The sequence below is a fragment of the Cynocephalus volans genome, chromosome 6 (assembly GCF_027409185.1).
Source record: "Cynocephalus volans isolate mCynVol1 chromosome 6, mCynVol1.pri, whole genome shotgun sequence".
NCBI classification, from domain to species: Eukaryota; Metazoa; Chordata; class Mammalia; order Dermoptera; family Cynocephalidae; genus Cynocephalus; species Cynocephalus volans.
This window is the reverse complement of record NC_084465.1, coordinates 27,188,983-27,210,665: the sequence shown is the minus strand read 5'-3', so window position 1 is coordinate 27,210,665 and position 21,683 is coordinate 27,188,983. Positions and strand designations below refer to the sequence as shown.

Sequence of the window (21,683 nt, the reverse complement as noted above, 5' to 3'; positions counted from 1 at the left end):
TATTCTGGACTAGACTCTAGAAGTCAGAAGACCACTATAACAGTAAGTTCTAAGAGTTTCCAAGCATATACCATATAAAAGAAAAATGGTATAATTTTCCTTCCTCTTGATATTTAGAGTCCCAGCAAAAGACTTTTTAGACACTCACGGATCAACACTCTTTGCTATAGCAGCCATGATAAAGAGAACCGCTTCTGTCACCTCCCAGGGTGGGTTGCCTTCTTTCAGAGTAGAATATAACTAGAGAAGAAGAGGTGGATTATGGATCCATTAAAGGGAAAGAGAATTCCAAAACAAACAAAACAAAAAAATCCTGTTAGTTAAAATAAATCTGGTTCCTTGTCTCTAAAACTAATTATCTCTCAGAGTGAGAACATAATTTTCATTTTTTACATCCTCACTAACTAGAAGTAACTACTATTTTAATATTTGAAATACATCCACTTAGATCCCCAAGAGTTTATCAAGATTATCACCTGCCCCAGAAAATGAGTATCATGGGAAAAACAAAATATATTACATGAATGTCTTTTCCTGATCCTGATAATGGATAAACACATCAACACACTTAAAACAAAGATACAGTGTAAATCCTCTCTATATGTTGGCTTTACCTTTCTATTGTTTTAACTATTTTTCTGCACCAATTCTAGTAGCACAGATTAAATTCCTAAAAAGCGGCTGTTTAGAAGCACCTATAACAGTACTCAGAGATGTTCTGGTTCAGAATTTCTCAGATTATATCCATCTGTGGAACATGGCTAGGTTTTAGTCTAAATAAGATTTCTATTGTCAAATAACAGACACTGCTAGGCAAGATAAAATTAAACAACTCTCCTGTTGTACAACCTCACAAAGCCTTTAATTCACTATTTAAATCATTTCCCAATTTTAACTGATGATATAACGTTTTTCTTTTTTTGGCCAAAGAACATCTCATGGGACTGGTGTTCCATAGAACACATGTTGGACAACACCGATAATTTACATAAATTTGTAAAGTCAAGTCTGTATAAGATCAAGGGACTTGCTCAAAGCCACAGAACCAGTGAGAGAAGAACTAAAATAGTCTGAGTGCAAGTCATCTGCCTTTGATCCAGGGATCTCACTGAATCTGCTTTCTAAGAATCCCCAAATCGTCTTTGTAGTCAAAAAACATACTTTGCTTAATAAAAAATAGTTATAATTTTATTAACACTTTCTAGGTGAGATTATGCCCAAATATACACAAAATGGCTGAGTTGCCAAAAAATATATACATATATATTTTTCTAGATAAGTTCAGTATTGCTGCAACAAAGCATCCAAACTAGTATTTCAGAGCTCATTAGAGCATGACACAGCAATATGAAAGCCACCTGAAATTACGCTAATGTTGTGATGTAAAATGGTGATGATACAACCTGATAAGGTAAAGTGTTACTCACTGATTATCAGGAAAACCACAGGACTATGAATCTTCTACTCTAGTATAGTCACCTCTGGGATGAAACTGCACAGGAATCTAACTATAAGTGTGGACAAAGGAAATGCCAAATAACTAAAAGAGTTGCCAGGAGTTGGTACATAATTATTAAATCAGGAAACTTTGCCTATTTTTCTTGGTTAGGTCCAAATTTCCTGTTAATTATCCTGTAACCTTTAATGTTTACCTATGATCTTCCATTTCAGCTGTACAAGTAGAACAGCTCTCTTTAATAAGAGTAATAGAATAAACTATAACTGAACCATCTATAGACTGCAAATGGCTTATAAGATACTAAATAAACACAGCTACTATATGCCAGGCAGTGTGCTAGGCACCTGTATATCTATTATCCTACTTAGCCACTGAGATTGAAGAAATAAGATGAAACATTTACAGAAGAAACAGAAATGAACACAAATGGGTGATCAGTAAAACTGGCAAGAATCTCCAGATGGGCTTACCTGAGCAAAACACTCCATAGACCCAATCAAGAAAATCAAGTCCTTCACCAGGTCTGATACCCTCATCCGAAACTCCCCAAAGTCATCAGTCTCCTCAGGAACACCCTCCTGAAATTTCAAATCAGATAATATTTGTTTTAAACTCATTGAGGCTTCCATTGACTTCTATAAAATCAAGAATAAAGAAGAAAAAGGCATTAAACAGTCAAGTCCCAATGAATGAAAGTTAAATCACAGGGGAAATTTACTACAGACAGAGGCTCCCCCAAACTGTCAAGTAAGTCAGCACAAACTAACCTGTACCTTTACTATAAGAAACTCTTCTGCATGTGTGTATGTGTATGTGTGTGTGTGTGTGTGCGTGTGTGTGTGTGTGTGTTGTATTTCCAAGCTACAGCTTATTTTTTTGTTAGAAAAATATGACATGGTGGGGGTGAGAAGTGACCTGAAAGAAGTGGCAAATTAAGAGTTATAAGCCTATCTACAGAAGGTCGGTACTTCAGTACTGAACAAGCCTCTGAAGCTTTATGGTTCAAGATCAACCAAAATCAACCACTATCACAAAAACTTTGCACAGAAAATACAATTTTAAACTTTAAAGAGAATTTCATATAGGTGAACAGATACATAATAAAACAAGTGTAGTAAAATATGAATGGTAGAATTTAGGTGGTAGGTACATAGATGTTCACTATAAAACTATTTCACCTTTGCTATTACTTTAACATTTTCATTAAAAAATTTAGAGATCATTTACATTCCATGCTTTTTAAATTCTTCCTATTACAACAGATTTCTAAAAGTGACAAAAGGCTATCCTACCAATTGTGAGATGGTTAAAAGCAAGTATAAGAATAGCGGACCATAAACACCTGAAAAAAAGCCCTTAGCATTATTGAGAATTGCTGATCTAGTTCAACCTCCTTGCTTTAAGATAAAGAAATTAAGGTTGAGGAATGAGGAATGAGGAGGAAATGATGGCTGTCTCAGTTGAGATCATGGATAAAATTATAAAGCACCATACACTTACAAGTGTAAGGAATTACCTGAAGGGGAAATGGTGTCACGGAACTAGCAAAGGGAGGAAGGGGATCAAGCAAGTAGAGCCATTTAAACCGCAGCGGCCCTGCTTTTATTTACATATCAGGCTTTCAAGTAAAATGTAGATGAATATAGAATTCCTCAGTTTTAAAAAAAAAAAAAAGGTTTGAAAACCACTAGACTAGATCATCACTAAAGTTCTGTGGAGATACAAAATATCATGACTCAAACACAATATTAACATTAAGATTAAGAGAATAACATGTCAGATTTAATTGTAAGCAATTAAACTTACTCCCGTCCTATATTAAAGGACAGGGATTAAATCAACCAACCAAAAGGATGAAATAAATACTGCAAAATTTGAAGAGACAAAAAGCAAAGCATGGAGGTTAAAGAGTTTTCCAATGGCCTATTTTACAAAATTTCTATTATGTTTTCTTCTAAGCAAATAGATTATTTCTACGTTTTCTTAAATTATAAAATTATTAATAAATACTGTAAAGAAAAACGTGTACATATGGGGGGAGAAATCATATGTAATTTTCAACATCCTCACATAAATATTTCACTTTTGTGTTAGTTTCCATCTAACTACACAGGAGTATTTTATACCATTAAAAACAGAGTATAAAATTTTACATTATGATTTTATTCACTTAGCATATCAACTATCATTATTCCAATAGTCATTATTTTTAATTGCTGCATAATGGTCCATCAAGTCATTATTATCATAATTTATGTAACTCTTCTTTTATTGTTGTACATGGGCTTACCATTTATTACTTTTATAGATAATGCTTTATACATAAAATAGCTATTGTTTCTTCTGCAGAATTATTTAGGATAAATTCCTAGGCAAAGAATTAATGGCTCAGCAAGAGTGATTTTCTTCTACATAGGCCTAATACTCTTCATTATACTGGTATTGATTTCTTCAGCATAAACTGTAGAGTAAAAAAACCTGCAGATTCCATTAGCTTTGTTCTCTATCTTTTCAGTTCCTTCTCAAATTAGCAATAAAAAGAGAAGGAAATTAAGATTTGAAGAAGTAGAGGAGGGAACTTACATGGTCTGGTTCCAGCTGGCAGTGCCGGGCCAAGGCATGAAGCAGCCTCTGAATGTAAGCTTTGAAGATGCCATGAATAACCTCATCGTTAGTTTTGTATAAATGCTCCCCTAGTCGGTACCAAAAGTTAAAGGAAATTTCTACTACCTGTTAGATAAAAAGAGAAAAGAGAATTTATTTGAATGGGAGAGGAATGGAATAAGACAACAATTTTATTACTACTAGGGACATAAAGGAAAGAAGATGCTCTTCAAGTTAAGATGGGGTTAGTTCCCATTAAACCCATCAGAGGCTGAAAATATCCTCAGTCAAAAATGCATTTAATACACCTAACCTACCAAACATCATAGCTTACTGTAGCCTAGTTTAAACATGTTCCGAACACTTACGTTAGCCAACATTGGGCAAAATCATCTAACACAAAGCCTGTTTTATACTGAAGTGTTAACATCTCATATTTTATTGACTACTATACTGAAAGTGAAAAACTGTATGGTTGCATGGGTACTCAAAGTACAGTTTCTGAGTGCGTATCGCTTTCACACCATCAAAAAGTCAAAAAATCTTAAGTCGCACCATCACAAGTTGGGGATCATCTGTACTTTTAAATAATATGAGTGGAACCAGTTAAGAAACCACCTTTTCTCTAGCAGATTTATTACTATCCCCCTAAATTATCTTCCCACATTAGGCCTAAAGCTGCATTTAGGGTGACTGGCTTTGTGTTCCCTGATTAGCCCTGAGATAATTCCTCCAAAAGTATACTGGATTCTCAATTTAAACAACAGATACAGAAATGGAAGTCTCTGAGATTAGAACATTTCTTACCAAGCAAACCATTTGTAATTCCCTGAACATAACTGAACAAGCCTCATGTCACTTTTATTAGACCACTTTCTTGAGTGTGAGAGAAGAAGAGAAAAGGCCTGGCATTTTATTCACAGCCTATCTTCCATATGGCACTGTTTAAAGGAGTGATAATTATTGTGTAGTGCCATACTTCTCCCCAAAATGTTTTGGGTTTTACCCAAATCTAGATATTCTCATGAGATTAAGAAAAACAAATAAACATCATCTTTTTTTTTTTAAAGAATACCAACATTTATTTAACATGATAAAAAAAAGTGAGATATGAACCATTTGCGTTTAAATAATAGTAAGTAGCTTTAATACATTACATGTGCTCATTTTATGTAATAACAGAAAAAGGGTCGAGAATCACTGGACTTACTGTGCCTAAAACTAGGCTTAGTAAGAGGGATCCTACCATCTCCCATCAAGGATTCAAAATACAGCTACTTAAAATAATGCCCAATGTGGGAACACTTCTTTCTCACTTCTTGTATTATAAAGACAAAGTAAAACTTCCCAAATAAATGAGATTGTTTTTTAAATCTAGCAAACTTAAAAGAGGCAGGTGTCTTAAAGATTTCTGAATGAAGGAGACTTGTCCTTTCAATTTCTTTCCCATTCCCATCCCTCATTTGGAGAAAAATTTGGGGTGTCAAGGTGGAGGTACAGTTAGGATTTGGTGTGTTTTTTAGATGTAAATATAGAGAATAAGTGGAGCTAGAGAGGGGGCTCAGTGGAAAGGTAATAGGCTTTCTTTCTAATGGATTCCTTGATGTACCTACAATAGTCAGCCCACCTAACCAGGTAGGAAAATAGAAAATGATTCAAAGCAGAAACTCAAATACAAAAAAAAAAAAAATCCAGTACAGAGGAAACTCCCACATCAATTAAAAATAAGACTAATTTCTCAAGAAGCAAAGGGTAGGCATGAGGCAGAGAAATAGAGATAATATGCAACATGCAACTTGGAGAATAATGGCCTTAACTTGATATAGACACTACCTCATATTGAGGATGTCCTGCACAGATAAGAAGCAGTTCCAGAGTTCGTAGGTCCCCAAGACCTTGGCCTGGAGTACAAACAATTTTTTCAAGAAAAGTTTCACATAGTTCAGTGAAAATACGGCAGTAATTCAGAACTCTGTAGAAGAAAGAGGAAGGAAAGCACCAAATCAAAAATTTGGATATTATATGTACATACTCAGACACAGTTAATAAATCAAAGGTTCCTCAGCCTAAAGGACATCTATTAATTATTTGGTATACTGTATCATAATCTACATGATAGACACCTTTACTTAGATCATACACTTCTACACATATAAGCGAGTGACTCGTTAAGTCAGTTCAAATTCTCAATTACTAAAACATGTGAATAAAAATTCCTATTAAATCAACTTGATGTTTAAAAGTTTGTCCCTAATTCTTAGAGCCTTACCCTTTATAAGTGCAAAAAATAACTTCCCATGACTGGTAGTTCTATAATTCCCTCTGCATCCAATTTGCCACTCTAGGTTCAGATGAGACTAGTATAGCATCTTTAAGATGCACTGTTTTTATATTTAGACAGTCACTGAGAATCACAAATGATAAATGAATAATAAAAAGTGACATAAAAGAACACCAGGCTGTAGATAAACACAGGACTCCACCCTTAAATAATTACTCACTTGTCTAAATCTTCACGTGCCACAGCCATATGATAGGCAGACTCCAATGTCAGGACTCCCTGAAAAAGCTGCATGGCTAATGGCAAGTTAGTCTCCACATTTTCAATGGCATAGAGAGCTGAGCACACACAGTCTGAAGCAGCTTCATGTAGGTTGGATGAGGTCTTATCCTGTTGCTGGGATGTAGCAAGAATAGGGAAGCAAGAAGTATGATCATTAAGATGTAACCCAAGTAATAGGAAAATAATTATAGCCTCTTTCTGACCATGTATGTTAAATGTTTAACAGACTAGTAGTCTTGGTCTTTCACAAGACAACATACACCAATCTTCCCATCGTATTTCTGACTGTTTCCCTATATGGCAAGCAAATCAGCCTTTTTATACCCCAACCACGGTCATATGATTTCTAATCTTTATGTTTTTGTTTATATCAGCCCTCCAAATGGAATGCCATGTGTTCCCTACCCTATTTCAGTCTGTGGAAATCTTTTCCATTCTTTTCTCTGATATTCAAGTACTACCTAATATGAAAAGGCTCAACAAGTACGAAAGATCCATTCCTAAAGACATCACTGTGAAATTTCAGAACACTAAAGTTAAAGAGATTCTTAAAGCTTCTGGGGAAGACAGAAGGAGGTAACTTATAAAGGAATAAAAATCAGACAATTCTCCAAATTCTCATTAACAATGATGCATGCTAGAAAAGAGCAAGGCCTTTGAAATTTCAAAGGAAACTAATACTAAACCTAGAACTCTGTACCAGCCAAGCCATCAATCAAGAATAACAGCAAAATAAAAATATTTCTTGGGCATGTAAAAACTACAAGTTTACTTTCCTTGTATCTCTTCTGAAGTTATTTAAAGAGGTTCAGAAAATAGTTAATCCAACCTGGAAAGCATAGAAAAGGGAAGTTCCAAGATGACAGCTAGGGAGCAGATCTGAAGAACAACTGATACAAATTAGAGCAGATCAGAAGTTTCAAGGAGGAAGCCTCCAGGGTTTCTATTTAAGAGAGTACAGTTGAGAAGTTGAATAAATTTAGTGAAGGTATATTAGTCTTTCTTGAATAATAAAAAAACAAAAACATTTAGACTCTCCAGGGGGCAAAAAGCTACATAAGCAGGGTTGGGAGAGCACACAGATGCAAGTTATTCATGAGGTTATTGTAAGATTAAGTGGTAGGTTCAAAGATATTCATCACAGTATAATGTTTTAAAAATTAGGTAAATGTTCAAATTTATTCTTTTGAATATATTGAGTATTATATTTAAAAAACAATTTCTTTAAAAGAGCTATAGTGGGAAAAAATTATAAGAAAGTCGTGGTCCAAACATGGAGCAAACTAAGATGTGGCATGATTTTGAACCACTGAATGGATGTAAAAACAAGAATATTTTACCCTGACTCTACAAACACTTTTCTTACAAGTGATTACAACAACATAGCACAAGACATTACCTTTTCTATGTTTAGATATGTTTAGACACACAAATAGTTGCCATTTTGTCATAACTGCTTACAGTACTCAGTATGGTGATAAGCTGTACAGGTCTGTAGCCTAGGAGCAATCAGCTATGCCATACAGCCTAGGTGTATAAGAGGCTATACCATCTAGATTTGTGTAAGTACACTCTATGATGTTCACACAATAACGAAATCACCTAACAATGCATTTCTCAGAACATGTCTCCATCATTAAGCAATGTTTGACTATATTTTTTATCTTTGTCTCTGGATGCAATAAGGATAATTTTTAATTCTTCCTGTTCTGTATTTTGTTTTTGATGTACAAGTAATTACATATGGTAATTTTGAAGGTCCAATAACTATTATTAGGAATACATAATTTGATACTTTTAAAACAAGGAAAAAGAGACCAATGGTTTTTTGATACTTGGACTTTAATATGTAAAGCATTTATCTGCACTGCTTTCCTCTTAAGCATGACTACAATCTACTCTGAGTATTAAAACTGATACTTTTAATTTGGTACTTGGCAGCAAAAAGTAAAACTACTGCTTTCTCACTATATACCTGTGGTCACTGTGCAGAAATCTGAAAACACTGTTATATGCCAGAAGGTTAGTTACTAAAAGTGGCTATGGCAGAAACACTTTGATAAATGAAATCCTTACTTACCAAAACCTCAAAAAGGAGTGCTAGTAACTTATTGTTAGCCATGAAGTTACTGTCTAAAACTCCCAAGTTAAACCAGCTTCCCAAACAGCGAAAGACCTTCATAAGCATTTTTTCATCTGTTCCTGCTTTTTCTACACAGGTCATCTGAATAGAAGAAAAAAAGTTACAACAAATAATGTCAATCTTCATATTTAAACCATTATTACAATCACCTTACAAGTGTGACAGTGAAGATAACAATAAGAACAGCTAACAATTAAAAGTGCTTTGTAAGCACCACTGTTCGAAACATCATTAATCATTTAATCCCCAATAAAACTCTATAAGTAGGAACTATTATCTCTACTTTCTCAGTGGGGAAACTGAGGTACAGAGAGTTTACAGACTTACCCAAAGATAGACATGTTTCAGAAATAACTTACTAGGTTTCTTAATTCCCACTTCTGCATTAAATGGGTCTCATCAACAAAATTCTTTTGAAAGCAGTATTTACTCATCTATATGCCTGATTTTCATAGAATAGAAATAAGTTAGGGATACTACTGCATATTCCTACATGAAAAGCTGATGTTTCACCTTCGGCACTCAAATACTCTACTAAACATGTCATTCCACAGAAAGTGACACTACTATAAATAAGACATTATAAAAGAGACGAAATAGAATTCAGGCTAAGACTCACCACTGTTTCTCTTTGTAGACTGTTTTTGTGATGCATGTTTTTTCCAAAGTAAAGAATAATGCAACTTTTTCTAGATAAAGAATGTTTTAAAATTCTTTAAAAGAATTTTAAAGGGGAGGGAAGGGGGCGCGGAGATAGAATCCTATAATGTATTACCAAACCAGATCTAAAGGCTGATACTTGTACTTCCAGGTGGCCATGCTCCCCCTGTTTGCAGTACCAGGCAATAGTTATTACATGCTTATTAATTAGTTCAAATTGTATTGAATTGAAATAAAGGAAGAAAAAAAGAAATGATCGAGTAAGTTTATGGCAACCACAGTCTAAAGAATAAGATTCTGATATTCGCAGTTACAACGTAGATATAAATTATATAGGAAAATCCTCTGGTTCAAAGCTTCATCTATCACTTTATCTATACTGAAGATGATTGTTTTCATTACTGTGTTCCAAAAAGTGTTAGGTTGCTTGTAAAGATGAAGTGAGGGGTTAATATGTGACTATAAACCACTTCATTCCCACAGAACACTATTTAAGATATTGGGTTTGGAAAACTACAATTTTTTTTTTTTAAACTAACGTTTATTAAAAAGGCAGAAGGAAGAAGATAGAAAAGAAGTACAAGTATATAAATGTACCTGGCTCCTTTTATTTTTCGCTCTCTTCCTGGCCATTACATTTCAGGAGGGGAAGAAAAGCGTACAACTAATAAATAAGTTGACCAGTCATCATAACATTTACTGAGTCTTTACTATGAGTCAGGTACTGTTTTAAGAGCCTTATACATACTAACTCATTTAATCAACACAATATGAAACAGATACTATTATTTCCATTATAAAGACGAGGACACAGAGGCAGGCAGGTTATGTAACTTGCTCGATATGGCACAGCAAGTGAATAGCATAGTCAGGACTCAAACTTAAGAAGTCTGGCTTCGGGCCGACCCTGTGGAGCACTCGGGAGAGTGCGACGCTGGAAGTGCAGCAGCGCTCCCCCCGTGGGTTCGGATCCTATATAGGGATGGCCGGTGCGCTCACTGGCTGAGCGCAGTGCGGGCGACACCAGGCCAAGGGTTGTGATCCCCTTACCGGTCAAAAAAAAAAAAAAAAGAAGTCTGGCTTCAAAGTCTATGACCTTAACCACTGCACTACAGCCGCTTCCCAAATTTCTCTATTTGCTTGTATATATAGAACAAATATATTCCAAAAACTCTAAAGGTAGGTTGACTGCAGCAATAATCTTACTAATTTCATAGATAATTATTATACTAATAACTATGTATACGCTTATACATATTGATAGTGATTAGTATATTACCAAAAGGTAACAAAACATATTAAGAGCATAGGGAAACAGAATCATCCATCACACATTACCAATTATTTTACTAGCTTTAAGCATGTCAGTTTAAAATATATTAACATATGTAAGTAACTAGTATCATAACCTAATTGATTGTTTATTTTTAAAAACTAAATTAACGCAGACTCACTTCTACTCATTTCCATTTATTTTGTTTGTGTTGCATTATATACACTTGTGGAAGAAGAGTGGAGTTACAGCTAACTTGCAGGAGAATTATCCATATAACAAGGAGTATACCCATGAGTTTATGTCTAGAATATAAATGACTTCTGAAAGCTGTGTCACTGTCTAAAACCACACTGGTACATAGTAAACACTCAATTATTTATGGAAGAAAGGATGGCAGAAAAGAGTGACAGCCGCTGCTTTAGAGAGGAAAGTACTTGCCAAAAATCACGAGGTAACACACTGGATGAGAAGAGAAAATGTCACAAATATGGTTCAAAGACATTAGGTTCTACTCTTCAGATTAAGTTCTTTTAGTTAGTTGCTTTTTTTATCTTAAGACTTTGAAGCCTTGGGCCGGCCCGTGGCTCACTCGGGAGAGTGTGGTGCTGATAACACCAAGGCCACGGGTTCGGATCCTACATAGGGATGGCCGGTTAGCTCACTGGGTGAGCATGGTGCTGACAACACCAAGTCAAGGGTTAAGATCCCCTTACTGGTCATCTTTAAAAAAAAAAAAAAAAAAATTTAAAATAAATAAATAAATAAATAAAATAAAATAAAAAAAAAAGACTTTGAAGCCTTTTGTTCCCTATAGTCAGGGACGAAATATTCAGAGATGCCCAGTATTTGCCTGGGATCACTAAAATACCTAAAGTTTTTAGAAAGGGCTATGACACTGATATATTTTAGTGAACTAACGAATGTACCTGAGAAGAATTCCTATAGTAGGCAGTTATTTTTAAAATGCTCAAATGTATGGAGTAACTAAGTTCCCTTAATATGAATTGGAGCCCCTGAGAGATTTCTCTTTAAGAGCTGCTACTCACTCACTCACTCTCTCTCTCTGACTTGAATCTTTGAAGCTCTTGACGTAAACTCATTACACAACTGCTTGGCCTTTATGCTTCCTGAATGACATTTCAATTTTAATAAGACATGATGTTTACAAATGGAAGGACTGGCTTGCACATTCTAACTACTGACAGAATTCGGGGGGTGGGGGAGCCATAAATCTAAAACTGTTTACTTTGAAGGAAAGAAATTGTAATATTGTATCAAACCATAAAGCTTTAGAACTAAAAACTATCTTCAGTTCCTCTTGGAGAACTATATTATTTAAAAACGTCTTTTAGCAGCACTCTTTACAATAGCCAAGAGTTGGAACCAGCCCAAATGCCCATCATCAGATGAGTGGATATGGAAAATGTGGTACATCTACACAATGGAATACTACTCAGCTATAAAAACGAATGAAATACTGCCATTTGCAACAACATGGATGGACCTTGAGAGAATTATATTAAGTGAAACAAGTCAGGCACAGAAAGAGAAATACCACATGTTCTCACTTATTGGTGGGAGCTAAAAATTAATATATAAATTCACACACACACAAACACACACACACACACAAAACGGGGGGGGGGAAGAAGATATAACAACCACAATTACTTGAAGTTGATACAACAAGCAAACAGAAAGGACATTGGTGGGGGGGGGGAGAAGGGAGGGAGGTATTGGTGATGGGGAGCAATAATCAGCCACAATGTATATCGACAAAATAAAATTTAAAAAAATAATAATAATAAAATAAAAAAATTAAAATGTCTTTTAAAGTAGGGCCTCAAAAGCAGCAATATAAATGCCACACAAAGTCCGGAAGAGCTCACCAGTAAAAATACAGCAGGTGTAAATAAGAATTGATGTCTTGGATGAGCAAAATAGAGAATGGATAGAGAAAAATATTAGAGGCCAAGCTCAGTTCCACTATAAGTTCAAAACACGTTTAGGAAGGGTCCATTAGGATAGACCACAAAAGAATAGTACTATCAAGAAACAGAATGGAATGTAACCATTAAAGAAGAGTGTGAGGGAAACTGAATAGGAAAAGTCTTAAGAAGCCTTTGGTACCTAGTCTCATAGCCAAATGCCTATTTTTTCTTGGCAGTATTGGACTAATCTCAATCTGGGTTCTGTAACATGACAAACTACATGGCAGAATCAGACGTTATCAAGCACCACAGGGAATATATTTTTCAGACTGCATCACAATTAATCGAAGTATCACCTGTGGTTGATTGTGATGACGTACCAAGTAAAGCACTCAGCCCAAGTGGCTGCTGAGTTGACTACTCTGGCAGGAACATAAAGGACCCTGGTGTGGGCTGGATTCTTTTAAGTTCACTTGAGTGCTTACAAAAAGAAAATGACAAGTTCAGGTCCATTAGCTCTCAGCTCTGGTCACCATCTGAGAACCAGACAGCTTCCATGACAGCTCTAAGAGGAACTCTTATTTTTTGTAGCTACGGGGCTGATAATGCTGAAACAGATATACAAAATTTAGTTGTGTGGCTTGCTCAATTATAAACAACAGTTGAATTCAGTCTCACCAAATTTCTCATATGAAATTTAGGAAATTGGTAAAAAATGGGATTCTGGATCTTGAAATAGGAATATCTGGGCTGGCCAGTTAGCTCACTTGGGAAAGTGTGGTGCTGATAACAATAAGGTCAAGGGTTCAGATCCCAGTATTGGCCAGCCGCCCCCCAAAGAAACCCAAAGAAACAATAAAGAAATGGAGACATCTGGTTGGACAATCTTAAACTCTCAAGTCATTCAGAGCCTCCCTTACCAGTGGAAGTAGCCTGCCCTCCAGTGCCTGAGGAAACTAGCCTTCCTCAGCTTGAAAGCCCTGTGACAACCTTGCCTGAAATAATGCCTTGAAAGGGGATATCCATTTTCCTCAAAACCTACCACAACTATCCCTTGTTGCCACTAGACCCATTACTAATATCAAACCTTTCAGCATGTTCCAGGGGGACAGGTACCCACAGAAGGAAATAACTAACACACCAAGAGAATTGTAAATGCTCATATGTATGTGAAGAAACCTGGGGGAGGTGTGTGGGAGTGGATTCTGAGGTTTTAGACCAAGGGAGGATGGAATGTAACACTGGATTAAGCCAAACTCACTGATGTGAGTGTTCTTCCTGGATTCCAGATTTAATGTGTATATGAAGCCTCTGGGAAGCACCAATGGGAAATCATAGTGCAAATCTCTAGGATTCTGGAGCAAATCTATGCCCTCTTCTGCAGGTAAGTATTCTCCTTTTGAGAAGCAGCTTCTGGCTTGCTAATGGGCCTTGGTAAAGACTAAACATCTAACCATGACACATCAGGAGATCATGAGGTCTAAGCTTCCCATCACGAACTGGGTGTCCTCTAAATGACCTAGCCATAAGGCTGGGGATGCATAGCAGTAATTGGTTATCAAATAAAGGGGATATATAAGAGACTAAGTTAAGAAATGTCTGGGGGATAAAAGTAAGTTGCAGGTGGCTCAGACTCCTTTGATGACACAAACTCTTCCTGCATTGATTCCTGCCCACTGATCTATGCCTATGGCCTCCTGGGGTGTTCGTTATGACCAGATAACTGAAGAAAAAAACTCAAGCCTGGCTTATAAATGGATCTGCACAATATGCTGGTACCACCTGAAGGTGGACAGCTGCAGCATTACAGGTCCACTCAGAGGTTGTAGTGAAGGGCAGCAGTGACGGAAAATCCTCCTAGGGGGCAGAATTCCAAGCAGTCTATTTGGCTGTCCAAAGTGAAAGATGGCCAGAAATATGGATCTATACTTATTCATGGACAATTGCCAATAGTTTGGCTGGATGATCAGGGACCTACAAAAAACAGGACTGGTAGACTTATGACAACTAAGACTGAGGAAGAGGTATATGGACGGACCTCTCTGAATGGGCACAGGTTGTGGAGATATTTGTATCTTATGTGAATACCCACCAAATGGAATCTACTATGGAGGAATCTCTCAGTGATCAGATGGACAAAATGACAAACTCTGTAGAAGTTAGCCTCTTTCCCCAGCCATCCAGTGGTTGCTCAATGGGCTCATGAACAAAGTGGCCATAGTGGCAGGAACAGAGGATATGTATGGGACCAACAACATGGACTTCCAATTACCAAGACTGAACTGGCTGGCACTACTGCTGAGGGTCTATTCTGCCAATGGCAGAGACATCATTCCCCCTGGGAACTACGTTGATTACATTGGACTTATTCCATCATGGAGGAAACAGAGACTTGTCTTCACAGGAATTAACTCATATTCTGGATACGGATTTGCATTCCATGCTTATAATGCTTCTGCCAGCACTTTCACCCATGGATTCACAGAATGCCTTATCTAATGATCAGGGCATTCCTCACAGCAATGTAATCTGATTTAAAATTCTTATCAGAGCAAAGGGAGTACAGTAATGGGCAATTTTGAGCTCTGTTAGTTTGGAAATGTTAGTACCCAAGGAAGGAATGCTTCCACCAGGAAACACAAAAATGATTCCAGTAAATTGGAAGATAAAACTACCACCTTGGGCCGGCCCGTGGCTCACTTGGGAGAGTGTGGTGCTGATAACACCAAGGCCACGGGTTCGGATCCCATATAGGGATGGCCGGTTGCTCACTGGGTGAGCGTGGTGCTGACAACACCAAGTCAAGGGTTAAGATCCCCTTACCGGTCATCTTTTAAAAAAAAAAAAAAAAAAAAAAAAAAACTACCACCTGGACAGTATGGTCTTCCCACACCACTGAACAGGAAAAAAAAAAAAAAGTTAATCTATAGGTTGGAGTGGTTAATCTCAATTACCAAGGAGAAAATGGTTGCTTCTATACAATGGGAGCAAGGAAGACTCAGTCTGGAACCTGGGGGATTCTCTAGGGAACTGCTAAGTACAGTATTTCCATGCCCAATAAGTAAAGGTTACTGGAAAACTACAGGAATAACAACAAAAAATTTAGGATGATTAAGGGCTCAGACCCCTTGAGAATGAAGGTTTGGGTCACTTCATCAGGTAAAGAGCCCCAACCAGCTAAGGTTCTGGCCAAGGTAGAGGAAAGATGGATGAAATGATTGTGGAAGAAGAAAGACATAGATATCAATTACAGCTTGTGACAAATTATATAAATAAGGACTGTAGTAGCTTTGCACATTTTTTAATTGCTTATTATGCTGCTGTACAGGAGTTTAAATGTCTGCAAAACGGTGGATATGGAAGCTGAGTTAGTCAAATAGGCGGGGACTATGGCCAGGTATTGCCTCTCAATTCCAAATTCACCCTGTTAGACTGCTCTGTGAAAATGGATCTGGACCCTTTAAGTATTTTTCCTGTGTCAGTTGGCACTAAAGTTTGGCTGGTAGAAGACATTGGAGACACTACAGAGGAAAACGGTTTTGTCCCCTGGTTCCAATGTGCTCATTCACCAGTTTTCTGCAGAATGTACAGCTTCTCCAGCACCAGACTCCTAGCTTCTTGGGGCCCAGATTTTGCAATGCACTGGCCAGCAGCTTTCCCCCAGTGTTCCCCCACCCTCACCAGTGGTTTTGCAGCAAAGTGCCTCTGGCTCCTGAGGAATGAATAACTTCTCCAGCACCATACCCCTGTATAGCTCTGTTTCTCCAGTGACCTCAGTGCACAGTGGCCAGCAGCTTCCCCCTCATACTCCTAACCCAGGCAGTTTTGTGGCAAAGTGCCTCTAGTGAGGCATCAGAACTGTCTGATGAGACACCTGAACAGCTTTTCCTGGGCTTCCTGGAAAGCAGATTTCCAGCAAATTCGAGAGGATACATTTCCAGCAGCATGTAGCACCACAGTGACACACTGCACGTCTACCATGCAAGGATTCATGGCTATGCCGTCTCCAACAGGGTGCTCTAGTGACCAAAGTTCTGACATTTTGAACATCAAAAGAATGATTTCAGTGGAGACTCTGAATCAGTGAAAATCCATGAGTCAATAATACCTCAAAAAGAGAAAGACAGAAAAAAAACAGTAATATTTCAGGCAGGTTTAAAATAAACCCTTATTTTGAAAATGGGAAATTTAAAAAGAATTAAGATTTATCCTATCTTTCTAGTAGGAATCCAGAAGAATGCCAAGTAATATACAAGGATACTTTTAAAAGTTCATGGAAAAATAGAATTAAAAGATAATACAAATCTTTCCATAAACTTTCTGAAGTACCCTTGTACATGTACAAGGAATGACAGAATTAGTTAAACATCATTTCGCAAACCGTAATGAAATTATTAAGGTAAGGATTATCAACTGGAGTTTAAAACAGGCAAAAATTCAATAGGAAATTGGACATTTGTCAAATAACAAGCTATCATCACACAAATTATATTATATTAACACAGGGGAAAACAAACTATTAATGGAAGGATCAGACTGTCATCATGCAAATCCAGTGGTCAATCCTACTAGCATCACTAGTGGAAAGTCAACCAAAGAGTATAGGAGGCAGCATGAAGTACCTATGATGTGTTCTAGCCAAAAATGTTTGTTTGTTTGTTTGTTTGTTTTAATCCATCAAGACTCTGAGTTTTTCTCAACCAGTATTCTGGGAAAGAATTAAGCACTATAGAAAATAATGAGTGACTATTTTCTCAATTATCATAAGAATGGTATAGAGCTAGTACTATTATTAATGCAGAGGAGAGAATTCATTACATACAAAGGATGCCATAGGGCATTTAAGGTTTAATTCTCTTGAGGAACTCCTACTGAGAAGGGCAGCTTTAGCTATAACTTCTAATTAGAGGGAACACAGAGAACAGAAAAACAAGCTAAACAAAACAAAGAGAAAAGAATCAGAAAATCCAGAAGGTAAGATAGTCTATACAACAACTGGTCCAATCTCTTTAACAAATCATATCATTTTGAAAAAGGAAGAAGATGGGGGACTGTGATTAAGAACCTGATACAAGGCATGGTTCTAGACTGGATATTAATTTGGGAAAACTCTGTAAAGGATATTTTAGGACCAACTGGGGAAATGTGAATATGCTCTGGGTATTTACAGGATGATATGAAAAAGCAGGGTGCAGAGGGTAGGTAGAATATAATCTCATTTGGGTTTTAAAAAACTTCTATATGTTCATAGAGGATATGTAGTAAAGTGTTAAAAGTATGATCTCCAGATGGTTTGCATATAACTTGCTTGTCTATATTTTCTAATTTTCTACAATACTATTTCTTTAAAATAAATAGCTAAGTGAAAAATTAAACATACAATTAACTTAAAAGTAATTTTCCAATGAACTTCTAACACTAAACCGAACATAATTTTAAACAAAGTTTTGTTTTTTCAAACAAAGAGATCTGTGAAACAAATACCTGAAAAATAATTTATAACCACATTACTGAGAAAACTAAGCCAGACTTTAAAGACCTAAAAATGAGATATGGGTAGATAATCAATTTAATACCATCTAGTTCAGGAACCAATAAATATTTTCTGTAAAGTGCCAGATAATAAACATTTTAGACTTTGCAGGTCACATGGTCTCTGTGAAAATTACTCAGTTCTGCTGATGTAGTTCAGAATAAAGGACACAAACAATATATAACCAAATGGGCATAACTGTGTTCCAATAAAAATTATTTGCAAAAACAGGCCAAAAACTTATGGTCCATGCACCATAAATTTACCCACCCTGGTCTATAGTATTAAAAATTCCAACTAAATAAAAGGGAACTAATCACATTTAATTCTTATAAAAAGAATATGGTATTAGCTAATCTACAATTGTGATACTGCTTAAAGGTCAAGTAAAGTCTCCTACCACCTCCATAACATAATTTCCTCTTTAAGAGAAGATACTTTCTTTAGTAAAGTAACTTTATATACACTTCCCTCAGCATGGTCCTTCATCAAGAGTCAACAGCTTGTAGCACAAAATGGTAGAAGAGCATGGGAAATATAATCAGAAGATCTGAGTTCAAATTCCGAATCAACAGTAGTGTAACTCTAAAGCCCATTTCTCATTCATAGATTGGAAATAACATCACCCTCACAGAATTACACAGAAGCTCAAAGTGTCTAAAAGTATTTTGTAATTGTAACGTATTATATAAATGCCAAAGTATTATCACTGCCAAATTTTGCAGAGAAAGTTATTTCACAATAATGCAATTGGATTACGAAATAACCATCTTAGGCAGCAACTCAGTGTTTCAAACTTACCAACAGAGATACTACTGTACTAGAGTAGAAGGCCAAATCTTCTATAATTTCTGTGCGCCGGTTAGCTCCAATTCGTAAGGAACGACTATGTACTTCTTCAGGTAACACTGTAAGGATCTCCAGCAAAAAAGGCAGAGAAGTTACATCATTGCTATATCTGGAAAAGAAAAAGGGAAGAGATATACAAGTTATTTAGAGCCAGAAAATATACAATCACATAACATAACAGCCATCAGAATAACCTATGACAAAAAAAGAAGCATTCTTACTACTGTTAAGGGGGAGAAAAAAAATAAAATCTTTTATACATAGATATAATCTTTTGGAAAGGTATCTGCAAAGATATTCCAATCAGAATCTAAACTTGCTTAATCTTTGACCCAGCAATTCCACTTTCAGCAATTTATCTTTCAGAAAAAACTCACATATACAGGCAAAGATAAGCATACAAAGATGTACACTACAGCATTTTTATAATAGAAAAAACAAGGGGAAAATATAAATGTCCTCCATAATTATACAGGATAAAAAGGGTTACAGTCATACAATGGAATATACATAGCCATTCTAATGAAAATGATACCTACACTTCATAACATGAAAAGATGTCCACAATGTAGTAAGAGAAAAAAGTATATAAAACATATTAAATATGGGTGAACAAATAAATAGGTATATGTATATTAAAATATATATGCATTTACATATTTTAAAATGCTTAATGGAAAGTGTAGAATGATACACAGCCAGTCATTAATAAAAGTTTCTTATATAGGAAAAGAGAGAGAGGATGGTATTCACGTTGAACTTTGAAAGCTTCTATAATGTTAGAATTTTTTTCAAGGAGCATGTGTTAATTTTCTTAATAAAAATTTTCTTAAGAAAATTAACTATCCATGTAAGGGCTTTAATGACACACTATACCTGGAGGTAAAAAGGACATCCACTTTGTTCAAAAATAATTTCCCAACCAAATGCCAAACTGCAAGCAAATATCAAGATTATCAAGACTATCGTGACCCAGGAGAAAATGCTTTATTCAAAGTAACAGGCTTCATGTATCTAAAAAGAATATTGTCCCTCTGATAGGGACAAACAAACCCCAATTAGTGAGAATGTATATTCATAACAACCTTCAATTTAATATAATCTTAAATACTATAACATCTTTACAAAATTGCTGATACGCCAGTTAGTGGGAGTGATCTACAAAACAATGAAAGACTTTGCTGCAGTTAATTCAAGAAGTGTGTGCGTGTAAATTGCATGGGTCTTTTACATCCCAACTGATATATTTCTGTAGTATTTAAATTTTAAATGAGTTTCTTTTAATCTAACAAAGGTTAATAACATAATTCTGTTAAATGTTCAAGGAAATAGTCAAATGTCTAGCTATTGCAACAAATTTCTCTATGTAGATTAATGGTAATTCCAAATGCTAGCATACAGTCAATACAAATTACTTACTTTTCCACCAATGTTTGTACACATCCCTTCCAGGAAGGCATCTGTAGGGCAAGATCTGCTATTGCTAAAGCCAGCTGAATAAGAACGGAGATTAAATAAATAAATGGAACAGATGAACAAATTACCATCAATATTAATTAGAAAAGAAACTAAATATCTTCCAAACAATATGACAAGTAAGACTGACCCTCCACTCCCCAATTCTTCCCAACTCCACAAAAACTCTTCTGGTCTAGCTACAAATTGCTGGGATTTAAAAGTTAACCTTTAAAAATTAAAAACAAAACAAAACAAAAAAAACCCCAAACAACCAACAAAAGAAGTCAAAGAATAGACTAGCTTTTCTTCAAAACATATCAATACTGCTTTTGATTTGCCAATACCACAGAATTTCAAGGATAGATAAATTATATTTTACCAAAAGGCCAAAGCTCCTGACAAAGTCAAAGTCAGACCTCTGACTCAGTCCTCAAGTAATGGACTGTCATTTCCCTTCTCTTTCCACTTCTCATCATGAAGCCTTATGCAAAAGCCTGCTCTTCAAGGGCACTTCTATGCCAGGCAGAGAACACATGTGAGTATGTATTCACAGAAGCTTCCAGTTTTTCTTTCTAATGTACTTCCCTATCTTAGGGGGGAAAGCCAGATTCTCTAGTTCACCATTTCATTCATGAGACGTTTACTAGCCCATCAACTCAAAATAGATTTTTTTTAAAGGCAACTACATAGACCTCTGACCCAGCATGATGTGGCATTTTTATCATCTGCAATTTTAACAGTAGGGGGCACAAGAATGCCTGAGAAAACACACTCACTTTCCCCACTTTTGGTATTTATGTTGGTTGGAAACTAAACAAACTCTTAAGATTAATACAAAAGATTAAAATATTCACTTTCTGTCCATTTATAAGAATATAGCAATGCATCTATAATTAAGTTGTTAACATTACCTCACGTGGCCTCGCAATGTCAATCATAATAAACTTGATAAATCCAAATGGTCTTACAAATTTCCCAAATGAGAAGTACAGGATTTACCTGTGTTACAATGACAGGTGACAAGTCTTTCAAGTTCTGGATATGGGTTAGCAATGAGTCCCGTAAAGAGGCATGAGAGTCTGTGGGGAGCTCATAAAATGAGGTCTGAATCTTCATTTTCATGGTCTGGGCAGCAAAATAACATGATTCCACATCCTGTCGGATCTGTAACAATTGGTCTGAAATCTCCCAAGCATGAACCTGAAAG

General features: G+C 36.0%; 1 protein-coding gene across 2 annotated transcripts in view; it reads right to left on the bottom strand.

Annotated features, from left to right (window-relative positions):
* Positions 1-21,683, bottom strand: part of TNPO3 (transportin 3) — an 81,017-nt gene that overhangs the window by 31,894 nt on the left and 27,440 nt on the right. For both annotated transcript variants that reach the window (XM_063098838.1, XM_063098839.1), the window contains exons 2-10: positions 21,476-21,676; positions 20,438-20,511; positions 18,971-19,127; positions 8,707-8,850; positions 6,565-6,740; positions 5,897-6,035; positions 4,043-4,189; positions 1,930-2,037; positions 149-240 (exon numbers count right to left, since the gene is read on the bottom strand). In XM_063098838.1, the coding sequence (XP_062954908.1) occupies positions 149-240; positions 1,930-2,037; positions 4,043-4,189; positions 5,897-6,035; positions 6,565-6,740; positions 8,707-8,850; positions 18,971-19,127; positions 20,438-20,511; positions 21,476-21,676 (1,238 nt within the window). The remainder of the gene's footprint in view (positions 1-148; positions 241-1,929; positions 2,038-4,042; positions 4,190-5,896; positions 6,036-6,564; positions 6,741-8,706; positions 8,851-18,970; positions 19,128-20,437; positions 20,512-21,475; positions 21,677-21,683) is intronic.